Source organism: Ailuropoda melanoleuca, chromosome 7 (assembly GCF_002007445.2).
Source record: "Ailuropoda melanoleuca isolate Jingjing chromosome 7, ASM200744v2, whole genome shotgun sequence".
NCBI classification, from domain to species: Eukaryota; Metazoa; Chordata; class Mammalia; order Carnivora; family Ursidae; genus Ailuropoda; species Ailuropoda melanoleuca.
The window spans coordinates 30,454,913-30,472,475 of NC_048224.1; the positions used below are offsets into that span (position 1 = coordinate 30,454,913).

Here is a 17,563-nt window from a genome sequence, read left to right on the forward strand (position 1 = left end):
CAGATTTTTTATTTAGCCGTTTAAATGGAAATTTATTTAAATATATTCTTAATGTTACATATTGTATAGTGTATTACATTTTTCAGCTATTGTTACATAAATTATGTAACAGTTATGGCAGTTCTGTCTGGTGGCAAGAAGTATTATCCTGATTTTGCAGGTGACGCTGAGCTCAGAAGAGGCTGAATGGCTTGCAGTTACCCAGAACAATGGTCTAACGACTTGGGATTTATCCACTGTGTTGTGCACACACATGTGTGAAACCCTGTTGTTCTCAGTAGTGGTTGTTTCATTGTCCCTAAGCTTAAGGCTGCATTCTGCTTTGTGTTTTGGGTTCTTTAAAAATAATTTTTCTTCTCTCGTCTCAGGGTCTTAGAACTTCTGGGTGCTGTCAAGGTGCCTTGACCATGAACCTGAGTATAGATGACCCCAGCTTCTAAATTTGCTTCTCTTCTTTCCCGGAATAGGAGATAATACACCTGTAGGAACTGTATCTAATGTAGGAATAAATTCTAAATGTAAAATCAGAGTAAATAGGTTGTTCTGAGTGAAGTGTATGAACTTTATTTATTGTGTGTATTTTATCTCTTGTTAGCTCAGTGGCTAATTTATTTATAATTTAAATTATTTTTAGCTTCTGAAAGGCTTTTTTCCCCTTCCTTCCTGAAGCACATTGTGCCTCTTCAGTGACACGCTGGCGTTCACATGGGTTAATGATAGTTGTCTTCATTGGTTGATGCTTACCTTTCGAATTTATACCCAGACCTAGGTCGTGAGGTTCCAAGAAATTTGACTCCTACCTAAGTGAAGTCTCACTATTCCATTGTGACCATTGTGAAGTACAGTGGATGGACTTTCTGCTTAGTCTTTTTTGGGGGGGAGGGGAGGTGTTTAACAAAAGTATATTTCTCATTCCCATAAAGTCTGTCACAGGACCGTGGGACTCTGCAGAATGGCTGCTATCCATGTGGGGGGCTCAGCATTCCAAGCTACTTTGAGTTTCTGGTCCCTGTTTCTGTATGCGCTCCTAGGATGGAGGCAGGAAGAGCCCTAGAGTCTTGCACCAACAAATAAAGCCTTCAGCCCAGATCTGCTTTGTCTTAAAACTGGAAAACAGCTCCTGCTCTACAGCACGTTATATTTCTTAAACCATATGTTTGTAGCAACCCCTCTTTTTCTAAACAGTATTTCTGATGTGGCCAAAGCTGAAGTTATTGCTGCAAGATGGCCATCAGCTGTTTGTCTGTTTGTCTGGAGATTATTTGGGGCCAAATAGTCCTAGAGCATCANGCCAAATAGTCCTAGAATCAGTACCCTTTATATTCCTGACCCGAATCCCTGCCCATGAATGGTTTGAGGTTTCGGTAGAATCATCAGGCATAATGTCAATACAGGTGAGTTCTAAAAGTCCTCAAATTATTTCTTTTGACCTTCATGTGTGATGCCCTTTATAGAAACAGGCCCTGCTCTTCTGCCTCTTCGATGTCAGTCTCTTTGGAGATGTTCTTTCCCTGAGTGCTAGGAGATTTCAGAGTTGCTCAGAGAACCATTGTGGGTATGCAGTGTGACAGACAACATTGATAAACAGTTTATCTACTTGCTTGGACGTCTTTGTCAATCATGGGACCGTTTTCTGTTTGACGCAGATGACTGGTCAGTGTCACAGTCTGATGAGTCTCTCTCAGCAGGTGCAGTGGAATCTTGTCTCTTGTTTAAGCAGAGAGAGTGATGCTACACATGCCTGTCCTTCATTATGTTCTCCTTCTGGCTGCCACACAGACTTCTTAAAAAAGGAACCAAAGAAGTATCTCTTCTGCCATTATCTATTCTTTATTTCCTCCTAATCAGAGATGACAGTAATTTTTGTCATTTAACATTGCCTTTCTCTGGATATATAGTCTATAGAATATAGACTTTTAAAACTAGGTTTAATAAATTTCTATGATAGCCTCTTAGATTATAACGGAAAAATAATTGTATCCTGTTCTTTTTCTTCTGATAACAGGAAACAACACTATTAAATATTAGTTTATACCTGGTATAAGCCGGATGTTAGCAATGACAGACTCCTTTGTCCAGAAATACCTTCCTACTACGGTAAATACCTTCCTACTACTACTACGAGGCCACGCAGCTGCCAGTAAAGGTTTCCTTTGAGAGGTCTGTTTTTAAAATGCAGAACACCGTATCCCCATAACCTTTTGCAGTTTTCTGAATGCCGTGCTACTCTTTGATAGTTTGCCTCTTATTCCCTTTGCCTGGAGTCCCATCGCTATTTATCTATTTGTTTAATTCCTACTCTTCCTTCCCTACTTGGATGAAGTGTGACTCAGGTCACAAGTCAGTGCCTCTTCCCAGACGCCTCCCTTGCTCTCTCTTCCACAGTCCCTACGAGTTAGGTGACCTTTTTCTGTGTTGCTCCTTGTTCTTGAGAAACGACCTCTGTGTGGCATTAATGCTGTTGGGATCACTAGCAGATTGTTGGCTCCCTAAGGACAGGGACTTTGTCTTGCTGATTTCTATACTGGATGAACTTGCCATAAGGTTGGGTTGTAGTATCCCTCTGTAGGTCTTTGTTGAACCCATGGCTGTTCACACTAGGGCTTTATTATTCACTTAGAGCTGCATACAGGGTCATTGTACGGATTTAATATACATGAAAAAGACTGGTATTGTACTGAGCTTTTTGTAGGCTTCATAAGTGTTTGTTAAACATGAATTAGTTTTTTTTTTTTTAAGATTTTATTTATTTGAGAGAGAGAGAACGAGGGAGCGAGCATGAGCAGAGGGAGGGGCAGAGGGAAAGGGAGAGAGAGAAGCAGACTCCCCACTGAGCACAGAGCCCATCATGGGGCTCAATCCCAGGACCCTGAGATCATGACCTGAGCTGAAGGCAGACGCTTAACTGACTGAGCCACCCTGGCATCCCCACATAAACTTGCCATATCAAGAAGGAATAACACTTTCCTTATAGAGTGAAGAGAAAGGAAGGGAAAGGATAGGTTTTTTTTCAATACTACTACTACTACTTTCAGATGTACATAGTATTTGATTTCAAAGGGCTTTTTACAAAAGCTTATTTGGTTCTTCCACCAGTATTATGAGATATTTTCCCTATTTTAAAGACTTAGAATTGTGATTTGCAAAAATCATAGAAGTCATTGAATTCATTTATTTATGTATATATGCATTCATGCCTTTGAAATTTCCAGTGTTAGAAACTCAAAAGCTTTAAAAGGCTCTACAGTAAAGTCTATTCCTACCCCTGTTCCCCAGCCATTCAGGTGTCTTTACTAGAGGCAGTCACTGTGATGTTTATTTAATCTCCCAGCAATTATTTTATGTATGTACAAGCAAATATGTACACATGTTCTCTTTCCTTTTTAAAACTAATGGCCGTATACTATGCATATTGTTCCATGCTTTATTTAAAACTTTTATTGTAAAATATACATTGGCATACATATGTACGCAATTTAAAGAAACTACATCTATGGTACAAAGTAGAATATTGCCATGTTACTGGTGTGGAGCATTAACCCAGCCATGGAAGGAAAGGGCAGTAGTGCCATGATCACATGAAGGCTTACAGAAGAAGATACATTGAATGGTCTCTGAGTCAGAGTCTGGCTTTTAGTTTCTCGGATTGTTTACAAGGTTCCCTTCCCAGGACGTCAGTGGGCAGGAGTGTGAGTGAGTCCTGGGGAACCTAGGGCTCCTCACAGTGGAGACATCTGGCAGGATTCTCGTGTTGCCACATTCGGATGACTGGCAGAAATGTGGTCCGGGAAGGGCCTGCTCTGTGTTTTCTCCTTCTTATCTCTCCATAGCTGACCTCTAGCTCTCAGGAGTCAAGTAAATGAGTGTGCTCAGGGTCAGGCAGTAGGACGTGGAGGGGACAGTGGGGGCACTTCACCACCATATGGTTAAGGTGAGCCAAGTGTGGATCAGAGTCTGGAGCAGGCTTTCCTGGGCATTCTGTGCTCTGACTATAAAGAGCATAGTGGCACTAGGCCTCTTAGTAATCAGTAATCACAGCCATCGACAGGACTGTCAAAGAGTGAAACTATTTCAGTGTGGACTGGTTGCCCTGTACCTCTTAAATTTAGCTGTTACCCTGAGATCTTCCTTCAGTGTTGTATCTTTCCCAACAGCAACAAGTTCTCCACTTCTCCAGTACCAACCAGCTGTTTCCCAGTTCAGTTCCGTTCTGATGCTCTCCACTTGGAGTTAGCACAGACCCACAAGACATCACCTGCAAGTGAGGGTCCCTGCATCTCCTCCTAGCATACTACTAATTTGGAGATTTCCACAACCTCCGTTCAGATTTGATAATTTGCAAATATGACACACAGCGCTATGCTTATTCTTTATTATGAAGGATGCAAATGGACAGCCAGTACTGCTGTAGAAGCCTGAAGCCATTAATAAACAAGTAAATAAAATCTTTTTAAAAAATGTGGAAAATGCTTACCTCCTTTCATTTGTCACTTTCTATGCAGAAGTCTCTGTTTTATACAACAGCTCTAGTGAGTAGAGAAAACACCATCCCAGCCACTTTGTTTTGTGATCTTGGGCTTTTTACCTTTGTTCACATTCATCTTTCCTTCTTATAATTATTTGTTGTCGGGATTAAATAAGGCAAGTGTTAGTATTCCCACACAGTAGGTGCAGAGTAAATGGTTGTTAAATGTTTTGAGTTTGGCATATTTGCTGAAGTGATTTCTTTCCACCCTAGTGCACACTCCTATGCTTTGGGCATCCTGCCCTCTGCACTGTTGCCAGTGTGCAAACAGCTGTAATCACTGTCATCAGTAGTATCAGCAGCCTCTGGAGTCTAATATTTTCCTCCTCTGCTCATGGTTTCACTGAGCTGGACTTTCCTTGCATGGTAATTTCATTTTCTTTCTTCATGTGCCATTGAGAACAGCAGCCGTGGTTTGTTCTCACAGTTCTTAGCCTGACATGCAGTGGTTCTGTCCCACCGAGGAAGGCTGACTTCCTCCTGCACTGGGACACAGTTGTGCTCAGTGCCCTCTGCTTAAGCACTTGTTTCTCCTTACTGGATTGATAGGGTATCTTGCCTTTTCTGTTGGGCCTTTTCTTGTTCCTGAAATGGCTCTATAATCTTTCATTAGCCATCTTCTCTCTTTTATTGCCATTCCAGTTTTGCCCACTTATATCCCATCAAGCTGGGGTCAGCAGGGTTTTCTTTTTTTTTTCTTTTTTTCTTTTTTAATGATTTTTTATTATATTATGTTAGTCACCATATAGTACATCCCTGGTTACCGATGTAAAGTTCGATGATTCATTAGTTGTGTATAACACCCAGTGTACCATGCAATACGTGCCCTCCTTACTACCCATCAGCGGTCTATCCCATTCCTCCACCCCCCTCCCCTCTGAGGCCCTTAGTTTGTTTCTCATAGTTCATAGTCTCTCATGTTTCATTCCCCCTTCTGATTACCCCCCCTTTCTTTATCCCTTTCTTCCCCTACCGATCATCCTAGTTCTTATGTTCCATAGATGAGAGAAATCATATGATAATTGTCTTTCTCTGCTTGACTTATTTCACTTAGCATTATCTCCTCCAGTGCCGTTCATGTCAGCAAATGTTGAGAATTCGTTCTTTCTGATAGCTGAGTAATATTCCATTGTATATATGGACCACAACTTCTAGGGTTTTCTATAAAGGTCCAGATGTTCAGTATTTTACACTTTGCAGACCAAATGTGGTCTCTGTCACATTCTCCCCCCCTCCCCCGCCAAAATGTAAAAGCCTTTCTGACTTTAGTCAGAAATATGAATAGTTAATTTTTTTTTCTGGGGGCCTTCATTTTTAAATTGTGAAATAGAGTATAGAGTATATATTTAAAAGTGTATGAAAACTTACACACTTGGTTTAATGCACAAAAATGAAACAAAGTTTTGTGAATCCTACCTCCCAAGCCAGAAATAGAGTATTATCAGTACCTCAGAGCTGCCCTCCCATGTTCCTCCCTGAATGGATCTTTTCTCTACCTACCTGGTATCCTGCATTTTCTCTGCTTTTTAAAATCGTTTTACCACATATGATAAAGCTCTTCATTGATTTTGAGTTTGTGTAAAGTGGAATCATCTCCATATGTACCTTCTTTGGCTTAGCAAGTACATTTTTGGGATTCATTCATGTTAATGCACACGGTTCATTCAGTTTCACTGCTTATTGAATTTTTGAACTATACCACATCCTTTTACAGTGCATTTTACTGTTGATTGACATTTGGATTGTTTCCAGTCTTTTGTTCTCATGAGTAATGCTGATGTTCATGAGCATTCTTACATCTCCTGATGCACATGTGTATGAGATTTTAAGGGGCCTTACCTAGTAGTGAAATTGTCGGGCCCTCGCAAGGCTAGCTTTGTTAACATTACCTACGTATTTATGCTTTTGTTCATTTGCATTTGCATTTCAGATCTTCTTTCTAAGATCATTGTTCAGCTGCTTTTATAATTACTTCACTGATAGCCAGGAGGTGACAAACTCTTAAGTTTTTACTTCTTCCAAGTTACTTTTATTTTACTGTCATTCATGAAGGATATTTCTCTTTATATAGAACTGTAATTTATCTCAGCACATTGCAGGCATTATTTAACTGTCTGGCTATAAATAAACAATTTGGCTTCAGTATTGCTTTTGAAGACACTTGTCCCTCTTATTCTTGCCTCTTTGAAATTAATCTTTCTCTTCTTTCTGGCTACTTTTAAAATACTCTTTTTTGATGTTGCTATAAAATTCCACTGTGATATCTCTGTGTCTAGATTTCTTTTTAATAATCCTATTTGGAATGTGTTAGGCTTCTTGGATATTTAGATTTGTATCTTTTTTTAGTTTTAGAAAGTTTGACGAGGAATTGCTGAGAATATTGCCCTTGCCTCATTCCTTTTACACCTTCTTGAGGTCCAATCAGAGTTTTTCCAGATTCTGTCACTTCTATCTTCCATGTCTCTTAATCTTTTTTTCCTGTGTACCGTCTCTTTGACTCTAATGTGGTTTGAGTAATTACCTTTGATCAGTCTTCCAGTTCCCTAACTCACCTTTTGTTTATCTAATCTCCTGTTAAATCTACCTATTGAATATTTCATTTCTTTTTCTTTTTTTCTTTTTATTTATTTTTTTTTGAGAGAGAGAGAGTGCACATGCCATGGAGGGGAGGGGCAGAGGGTGAGGGAGAGAGAGAGAATTCCAAGCAGGCCCCCCACCCAGCACAGAGCCCGATGCAGGGCTCCATCTCACGACCCAGAGGTCATGACCTGAGCCTAAATGAAGAGTCAGATGCTCAACCGACTGAGCCACCCAGGTGCCCCAAGTTTTTTCTTTCTTTCTTTTTTTTTTTTTTTAAAGATTTTATTTATTCAACAGCGATAGAGACAACCAGCTAGAGAGGGAACACAAGCAGGGGGAGTGGGAGAGGAAGAAGCAGGCTCATAGCGGAGGAGCCTGATGTGGGGCTCCATCCCAGAACGCCGGGATCACGCCCTGAGCCGAAGGCAGACGCTCAACCACTGTGCCACCCAGGCGCCCCCCCAAGTTTTTTATTTCTAATAATACATTCTTTATCTATTAGAAGTTCTGTTTGGTTCATTTTCTTTCTTTTCCTTTTCCTTTTTCTTTCCTTTCCTTCTTTGTTTCTCTTTCCTTTCTTTCTCTTCTCTTTCTTTCTTTCTCTTCCTTCTTTTCTTTTCTTTTCTCCTTTTCTTTTCTTTTTTCTTTTCTTTTCTTTTTTTCTTTCTTTCGTTAATTCTATCCCTGAGAGTCACATACTTACAGGCTGAGCCAGCCATGTGCCCCTGCTTGGTTCATTTTCACATCAGCTTGTTCCACTCATGGTGTTTTATTTCCTTATTTGTTGTAGATATATGACTGAGTGAGTGTGTGCTCTGCTTATTTTTCTCACAAGTGTATCTTGGAAAATGTTTGAGGTCGAGGATAATAAAGTTGGTTTCTCCAAAGGAGATTGCATTTACTTCTGTCAGTTGCCTAGGGCCCCTTCCAGTCCTTGGCTCTGAAAATAAATTCTGGGCTTGAGGTTTTTCAGAACACCCAAGTAGTATTTTAAGTTGTAATTACCCATGTGAGGAGTGGCTTGTGGTTTTTAATTCTCAGGGGAGATGTTTTCTTCCCTCTTTTTAATGCCATGGCTCAGGGCAGCATTTTTTTTTTCCTCCCAATTTAAATAGTCTCTGTGGAATATGGAAACTCATTTCTAGTTTACCCTCATGCTAAGAGTTGTAGCTTTTTGAGGTACCAGCTTTTCTAGGGTCTTCAAACTCCCCATCTGAGGCTTGCAAGGCTACAAGAGTTGATAATTGAATTTACCCAATTTGGTAAACACTTTCAAGGTGAAAATCAGTTTTAGCCAACTCAAGTGACCTTTCTCTGTTCCTGTCTGCATTTAACTTTTGTTCTGAATATTCCTTGATTTCTTGTCAACTTATGAATGCATTTGAGAGAATATTTTAAAATACTTTTCCTGTATTTTTTTGTTGTTTTCAGTGGGAAGCTTAGCTTAGCTTCTGAGCCTACAGTGTTACTGGAAACAGGACAGTTTCTTTTTTTAATTTTTTTTTGTTTTTATATTCTCATTTAGATTTTATTGTTCTTGGAAGGAGTGACCATGCCTGGGACTTCTTGTGCAGTCTCAGTGTTGGGTGGACACTCAGTGATGTAGGTAGATGTGCAGCGAGAAACACTTTGGGGGGCTTTCATTTTCCATGTTTTATATCAAATTATGCTTTTTAGTCTTTCTAGTTATTTGGTGAGGTCGATATATTATTATAACCTCTATTTTACAGATAATCTAAGACTTAGGGGAAGAATCTGGACACAAATCTAGTAATTAGTTGGGCTGGGATTTAGATTCATGACTTTTGACTCAACTCTGTGTCCTTTCCGCTACAGCGTGTTGCTTTTTAATTAACGTTGTTGACATTTGACATCTCTTGATTATTGTATCTAGATATGAAAATTCTGGGGAAACCACCAGATTAATAATATCTGGATGAAATTTCTCTTAATTCTCACCTGAAAGAAATTGTTAGCTGAGCATTCATTTTGCTTAATCTTTAATCAGTAACTTAAAACAATATATTGATTTCTGTTAACAGAAAGCAGAAAAGAAGAAAGTGAAATGCAGAGTTGTGAAATACTTTTGTTGTAAAATATAGGTAATTTTTGTCTTTTCCAACAGGTGTGTATGTAATATAGATTGCAGTGGCTACAGTTTTAATCCTGTGTGTGCTTCTGATGGGAGTTCCTACAACAATCCTTGTTTTGTTCGAGAAGCATCTTGTATAAAGCAAGAACAAATTGATATAAGGCATCTTGGTCATTGCACAGGTAAAATCCATTCTACTCCTCCAGAGACCTCTCTTTAATATTCTGTATCTGAAATCTTACTTGTCATTTTGGTAGTGTTCCATATTTGTAAAATCAGAAGTCTTAGATGTTCTATTTGTTTCTTTTATTACTTTATATTTTAGAATTTCTTTGTTCTGTTATTAATTTAGATTTTTTTTTTCATTTATTTTCATCTTCTCAAGACACAGACCATGGTTTTTGGTTGATCATGTAGTTATTAAGCTCTTCCTAACATAGACTTTTAGATACATTTATAGTTCTCAAAGTTTTTCTCAAATTTATAGTAATGATTATAGCTGTTTAATAATTATTTAACTTATTTTAATTATAGTAAAACTACAAGCAATATATTCATCTTTTTTTCTTGAGCATAAAAGTTTACTTTGCTTTCACATTCTCTCTGTAGTTTTTGCCCCTACATATTATGTACTATTAGAGATTTTAGTGTGAGGTTATAGAATGTAAGGAAAAATTATTACCTTCAGTTTAAAATTCTTTATGCTCTTCTTGCTTTTTGTCATAGTTTAGAGCCACAATAGCAACTAAGCATTTGTTTTTGTTTTCCATTTCAACTAGAAATGTCCAGTCACTAAAGGCAGAACTTCTCAACCTTCTTTCCTTAGTAATACACATATGGGCTAGGATAATGTATTATTTCCTAGTAACATACAACATACAAGAGCCAGACACATTGTCATGGACTTGTGGGTCTTTCCTGCTTACAAGGCCCATCTCTCCTACCGTTTTTGGACTTATTAAAGGGATATGTTTTTACCTAAGCTAAGGGGGAAATGTTGTAAGCCAGAGTTCAGTACTTTATATTGGTAACAAATTATTTGTGAAATACTGCACGAGGGATTGCAGTATCTCTGGTCTAAGCTACCAGAGAATGCCCAAGAAGCTCATCAGAGGATTTTCAGGTAGAGGGGTCAGATATGGCTGGGAGAACAAACCATTTGCTGATAGAGACCCCTTGTAGGTAGACACTCCACTTAGCCGTGATCTTAAAGAAGTATATGGTTTGTTTTTCTTAAATAAAGTGGCATTTAGAGCCTAAGTTGAAATAGTAGCTTAGAGAAATAATACCTTTTATGAAGAACTGGTTCATGATTGAATGGTACTACCTAGAATTTCAAACTTCAAGTTGGCCAAGCTTGAGAATGTTAATTGAAATTCATGCCTATTTAGAATCCTTTGGACTAGGTGCTCCTTAACTGTTATCTTGGTCCTCTTGATAATACTTCCATTCATACCTAACTGTACCTTCCCTTTCCTCCCTCACTATGCAGTGGGAAGCTGAAGCTTGTGCTTCCAACAGGCATTTGTGGTTCATTTGCAGTCTTCCCAGTCCAAATACATTTCACCAGTCTGGGGTCATTTCTGTCATAAATTTTGTCTGATAACATAGCTGAGATTCCACTTTTATCTTAATCTGATATGTTTCCAGGGAAACAGTGGTAGGAGAGGTAAATCTTGAGCCCATTGTCCTTTGGAGAGAGGGTTAATCCTTTCCCTTTGGAGTACGTGTTACATTAGTTTGCACAGGGAAGACTTGTTCATCTTGCTGAGCGTGTATATATTTGGGATGCCTTGAGGCCTGAGGTAGAAATGGCACAATAGATCAAGAGAATAGTGGGAAATGTGAGCAAGGTAAGTGGATAGAGTTGGGAAGGATCTGGACCATTTAGAATATTTGGGAGTTTCATGGTATGACTTAAACATCCTGTGTGTCTTAATTTGAAAACTTTTCTTTTATAGACACAGATGACACTAGTTTGTTGGGAAAAAAAGATGATGGACTACAGTATCGACCAGATGTGAAAGGTATTGAATCATGATTTTCCAAATTTTGGTCAACTATTGAAATATGGTCACTAGCTGTCCTTAGTAGTTCTTTTTCCCTTATAATGATCATTCCAGCTTTGCTGTCTGTAGCAATACATTATGGAATATGTTATTGGTAATAATATTAAGCGAAAAAGCTAAGGTGCTTATTCTCAATTTACAGAGTACTCACATATATGCTTTTTTTTAATTAAAATTTTTATTGAGGTAATTGCAGATTAACATGTAGTCGTAAGAAATTATACAGAAAGATCCCTCATCTTTGCTTTTTAATTCCTCTTTACTTAGGATATACTATTAATGCTAGCCTTCTGTGCACAGGTCTTTGATCCTTGTTCCCTCTGCCTGCAACTGTTCTCTAACTAATATTCATCGTTTCAGTCTTAGTCATTTCCTCTTGGGAAGTATTCCTTGACCCTTAAGTCTAGATTAGGTGCTTCTCTGTATACTCTCCTATCCAAACACTTAACCGACTTCAATTTTTATCTATCTATCTATCTATCTATCTATCTATCTATCTATCTATCATCTATCTGTATTCCCCTCTAGGCTCTGAGCTTTGTGAGGATAGGAGACTGTATCTATCTGTTCACTTTTGTATTCCTAACTTTTGGTGGAATGTTTGGCACATATTAGGTGCTCCATACTTGTCAAAAGAATGGATGCAGCTCAAAGAAACTGTAGGATTTATTTGTACAGAATCTTATATGTAGTAAAAGTCAGAGCAGCAGGAATTGGATTCCAGGTCTCTTGACTTTAATTTGATTTAATTTGATTCTTACAACTACTCCGAGGCCTAAGGATCAAGGGGAACATTGAGGCTCTGTGAGGTTCTATCCAGTGAACTGAAGCAGGTGTAGATCTCAGGACTCCTGGTTTGAGACTTAAATATAATTGTTCTTTCACACATGCATCTTCTACCCATTTGTTAGGTTATATTAATGAAGAATTGTTTTTAGATGTGTGATCAAGCTTTTATGCTTAATTTCTAAAAAATATCTCATAGTTTTATAAAAATTAAATAATATGGACACCTGGGTGGCTCAGTCTTTTAAGTGTCCAACTCTTGGTTTAGGCTCAGGTCATGATCTCATGGGTTGTGAGATCAAGCCCCCAGTTGGGCTCCGTGCTCAGTGGGGAGTCTGCTAGAAGATTCTCTCCCTCTCCCTCTGCCCCTCCCCCTACTTGCATGCTTGTGCTCTCTCTCTCTCTCTCTCTCAAATAAATATCTTTAAAAAAATTAAATAATACATGTCAAGTGCTTAGAACAGTATCTGACATACTCATAATTGCTTAATAAGTGGTAACTTATTATCACTGAATAATTTGTTATTTCCCTCACTGGAATCCTGTCACACCTGAATCATTTATATCCCATGAGCTCCTGAAATATGTTTCCTATGTTGATACAAGTGCTATTTTTAAAATAGAAAACCTCCTGTATTCCCGTAGGAGACATAATAGATCAGCCCCAGTTTTATTCTCTATACTGTTAGTACATGACCAGAATATGAAGGCTCTTTTTCAGTAGGTAGAAACTCATACTTAAGGTAATTTGGGAAATTGTGTATGCCTAAATACTTGTCTGCCTTTGATAAAATTAGAGGGATGATTTAGTGCCTAGGCCACTTTTGAGATACTGAAAATTCTTTACACATAAGAACTGATCTATAACTCAAATGAAATTTTCATAATCAGTAGATATAATTTATCATGTGCCTACTTTATACTGGTTGTTTTATCAGACACTGTTGGTGGATAGAAAGATATCAAATAGACATAGACATCAATGTAACCTAAGAAAGTAGAAATTGGTTATTGTCATAAATACAGTGTGGTTAAAGGTGCAATGGGAATTCAGAAAAGGAGATTACTATTTGGTGGAAGATAGTGAGGATCTGAGAAACTTAATGGAAGAGGTGGAATTTGGGCTGAACCTTGAAGGATAGTTGGGATTTGAATAGAGGTCAAAAGCATATTTAAGGAGAGTGGAAGAGGATGAGCAGAGGTGTTGGAGGCAAATGTTATGATAGAATGTATTGGAGAATGGTAAGGAATCCTTTTTTTGGCTGAAGAGTAGGAGGCTTAAGAGGTAGAAGTAGAAGGCGAGACTAAACTAGAAAGCTTGGGGCCAGATTGCATAGTATCTTTTTTTTTTTTAGATTTTATTTATTTTTTTTGAGAGAGAGAGTACAAGCAGGGGCCAGGAGTGGCAGAGGGAGAGGGAGAAGCAGACTCCCCACTGAGCAGGAAGCCTGACATGGGGCTTGATTCCCAGGACCCTGAGATCATGACCTGAGCTGAAGGCAGTTGCTTAACTGGCTGAGCCACCCAGGCACCCCAGATTGTATAGTGTCTTAAATGCTATTTTGTCCTAGAAAATTTAAACTTCATTTGTAGGCAGTGAAGAATCATTAATATCTTTGAAAAAGACAAGGCTGCAAAGTTAACCAGTTGAATGAATGGTACCTGGCAGGAACATTGTGCTTGTTATTATATATATTGGACTGGAGGCAGGGAGATGAGTTAGGTAGACTCAAAGGGAATAGACTTTGGCTTAGATCAGAGGGATAGAGAGTTCGGATGACTTGGATAATGGATTCTGTTTATAGAACTAAGGATGTTGGGAGGGGAAATGTGTTTGAGGTAAGGTAAGGGAGGAGTTGATGGTCGAGGTGATTAATTTTGGGGTTTGAGTTGCTTGTGAAACTCTTCAGATGACTTTAGCATAAATTTGCAAGTCAGTCTTTGGAGATAGAGGTGATAGATAACTGAAGTCCTGAGAAGGAGTAAGAGATTATAGAGCTGCATTGTTTAGACTCTTGCACACTTGAGGTTGGACTAGCATGACTGAGAAACAGAATCTTTAATTTCATTTCAATTAATTTAAATCTAAATAGCCACATGTGGCCAGTGGCTACCATATTGGACAGCACAGACATAGAACATATCGAGAGTTGCAGAAAGTTCTATTAGACTGTACAGTTATTACAAAGGAGAGGAGGCTTAGGATGAAGCAGAAACAGGTTCCAGAGAAAACCAGGAAGACTGCAGTGGCACAGAAGCCAAAAGGGAGAGGTCGCATAAAGGTATCAGAGGATGAGCATTGAATCTGAAGACAAGGGAATCATTGGTAATCTTGGACCAGGGAGTTTCTCTAGACTTATAAATATGAAATCCAAATTGTGAAAGAGCTAAGAAATGTGCTATTAGGAGTAGAGGTCAAAAGGTAACTATTTTGTATTCTGCTCCCCCACTCCCCCATTTGCTTCTATTTTTGTTCTCACAACCATTTGTAGGAGGCCTTTAGTACATAATTGTGTCCCGGTACACAACCAAGACTAGGTAGGTAGGCAGGCATCTAGGGATGGAGGCTACAAAGTGAAAAGCAGGAACACAGCACCAACAAGAAGCCGGGCAAACTGGAAGATAGTGCTCCATAGGGAAGATATTTTAAAGTTGAGCTCTTGGAGGGTGGTGCTCATGAAATGGAACATTTGAACGTCCAGCATGGTGGCTGACCTAGTGCTTTTTTGGGCTGTTGGGAAACCTGTGGTAAATATTGAAATTGCAGTGTTGGAAGCTGTGTTGTAGATGTTGAAGCCATACAGGGTATGATGGTTGAACAGGAGGTATGTGGGAGATGGGTATGTGACATTTTAAAAACTTGATTGTAGAAAATTTCAAACATATATAAACAGAATAATATAATGAACCCTCATTTACCCAATACCCACCTTCAGCAGTTTTTAGCATTCTGTCTTTCTTATTTTGTATGTGTACCTCTACCCACTTGATTATCATTATTCTTATTTTACAGGTGTTTTTTTGAGGTCTGATTTACATTCAGTGAGATACACGAATGTTTGAAAAATGAATACACCCCATGTAGACTACATTTTATTGCAGTCTGTAACGTTTCCATCTGTCCAGGAAGTTCCTTTGTGGCATGTGACATTTCAACACGGCCACTTTTATCCAGATCATATTTTCATACAGCCTAAAATCTAACCGTAACACCTTTTTTATTTCCAAGACACTCTTGCTTCATTCCTGAGTGTCACCTCACCCCATCTTTGGCCTCATCTTCTCAGTAGTCTCTCTTCCTGTTGATCAGGGATACCAGAGATACTGAGATATCGGTATTATTTTTCCCATTTCTCAGTGCCTCTCATTTATTTATTTTAATACAGCTCTTTTGATATGCCCTTTTTTAAAGTGGTCTTAATAAAGTCCCCTCATTGAATGGTAAGACTGAGCCAGTTGCTAAAATCCTGCAGGAAGTCTGAGAGTGTGTGCCGTGGAGCATGGTAGAGAGTCATGATGGGGACTTTTAGAAGGCTGTCTGGGTGGATGGCACTGACCTCTAAGAGATGAAGGTCGTTGGGAGAGGAGAGTGAAATACTGATCTGGAGGTGACAGGTGGGAAGCACAGCAGGGGAAGGCAGAAGGAAAGAGGATGTAGGAAGTAATGCGATCTTAGGCTATCAGGGAAATGAAAGGAGTACTTCCTAAGGGAATGGCTGAGGAGATGGATGAGTTTATTCACGTCAGAAAATGTGTTTCATGGGGCAGTGTGGAAAGGCTAGGAAAGGAGGAGTTAGGGTTTGTATGGAAAATAGGATTAAGGAATGAGAGAGTAGGAGGTATTGGAGGCTAGGTAGGCTTTTATACCTACATAGGTAATTCTTTGATGGGGTCTGAGGAGACTGGGGTTAGGGAACGACGGATGGAGGGATATGTCAGTGACGAAGCTTGGGGTGCAGGGTAGTATAGAGGAAACAAGAAAGAATATATTGAGTTTTTTGACTGTAGGGATTTGTAGGAGTGAGTCAGAGAATTACTGATGCAGTGTTGATGTGGTTGTTGTGGCTTCAGCAAATGACCTACCAGGTGCGTGTCTCGGTTGTTAATAGCAACTCCTTATGCTTTATTTGGGTTGTGTATTGATGGTGCAGGACAGCCAGCCAGTGGAACATGCCTTTGCAGATGGGCCATCTGGTGCTGGGTTTTCTTATAACATCATCGCTTAGAACCATACTCTCCTTTGTATTTGAAAACACTGCTGCTGGTGGTAGATTTGTTTCTGAATGCCTCTGGGTGGTAGGAGCCACTGGGTGACCAAGTATACTTTTTATATCTCACACACACAAACATTGTTCAGAGACGAGCAACTGCAGCTGTTGTTCCTGGAGCCTGTCACCACTTGCCTGAGGGCATTGTTTGGAGAAGACCATTCTGTGTCCTGTTCTTGCTGTGCGAGGCTACATGGCTGCTGTGGTTTCTGAAGCTGTGCTTATAACATCTTTAAAGCCTTTTCACATTTCCTTTTTGAAGTTAATATAATTTACGTGGCCCGGAGAGCAGGTGCTTGGAATTCTGCTTTTGTCCCTTCCCTGCCTATCTCCCAGGGTAGTTTGGTGAGCTAATAGTGTGGTGGTTCAGAGTTTGCTCTGTGCAATCAAACGTGGTCTACTCTTACAGGCTGCGTGGCCTGCTTTCTCTGAGCCTCAGTGATCACATGTATATAGTGGGGATGCCAATATCTATTGCCTAGGATTACTCTGATTATGAGATGCTCTATCCCTGAATTTTTGTCGATGTTATTCTGGTGATTGTTGGCCCTTTTGTTTTCTGTTTTCGTTGTTGGTCCCTGGTTGTGGGCAGAGGTCTCACCAGTGGTGAGTCTGCCTGTGTCCACGTCATGTTTAATGTGGTTCATGAGTGACATCAGTAGGATATTCTTCCATTCAGTCGTTATTTCTTGTGTGCCCTTCTGTGTGTCAGGGGCTTTCACATATTTCTGTTATCATGATCCTCATCACCACCATGTGGTCCTCATTTTGCAGATGGGGAAGTTGAAACTGTGAGTTTGTGGCTCATGTAGGATGGCAGAGCAAGGACTAGAATTCAGACTTTTCTGACTCTAAGCCCCGCTGTGGTTTTTCTTGTATCACAACTATTCCAGAATTCTCTTCTGCCCCTTTGCTTGCTTTCTTTACTTAATTTCCTTCAGAACTTTAATGTACTCTCAGCTATCACCTTGGTGAACATTTGTTTTCTAGCCTTAATTTAGAGCTTAATCTTAAGCTCCAGTTTCATATACTCCTATGTAGTGCCGGGAACATCATAGGTGCTTAGTAAATACTTTCGGATGACTAGAGGTCTGCATTTGAACTCAGCTTACTGCATTTGCTCTACGAACCTCCTATCATTAGGCTTATATTTAGAGTCATTTTTTCCTAGCTTTTTTTTTTTGTGTGTGAAATGTATATAACAAAATTTACCATTTTAACCATTTTCAGTGCACAGCTCAGT

The 17,563-nt window shown here is 39.3% G+C and overlaps 1 protein-coding gene across 1 annotated transcript in view; it reads left to right on the forward strand.

The window, feature by feature from the left end:
- TMEFF1 (transmembrane protein with EGF like and two follistatin like domains 1) overlaps positions 1–17,563 on the forward strand; it is a 75,253-nt gene that overhangs the window by 39,158 nt on the left and 18,532 nt on the right. The window contains exons 6-7 of the mRNA XM_034664208.1: positions 9,231–9,379; positions 11,159–11,224. Coding sequence (XP_034520099.1) covers positions 9,231–9,379; positions 11,159–11,224 — 215 coding nt within the window. The remainder of the gene's footprint in view (positions 1–9,230; positions 9,380–11,158; positions 11,225–17,563) is intronic.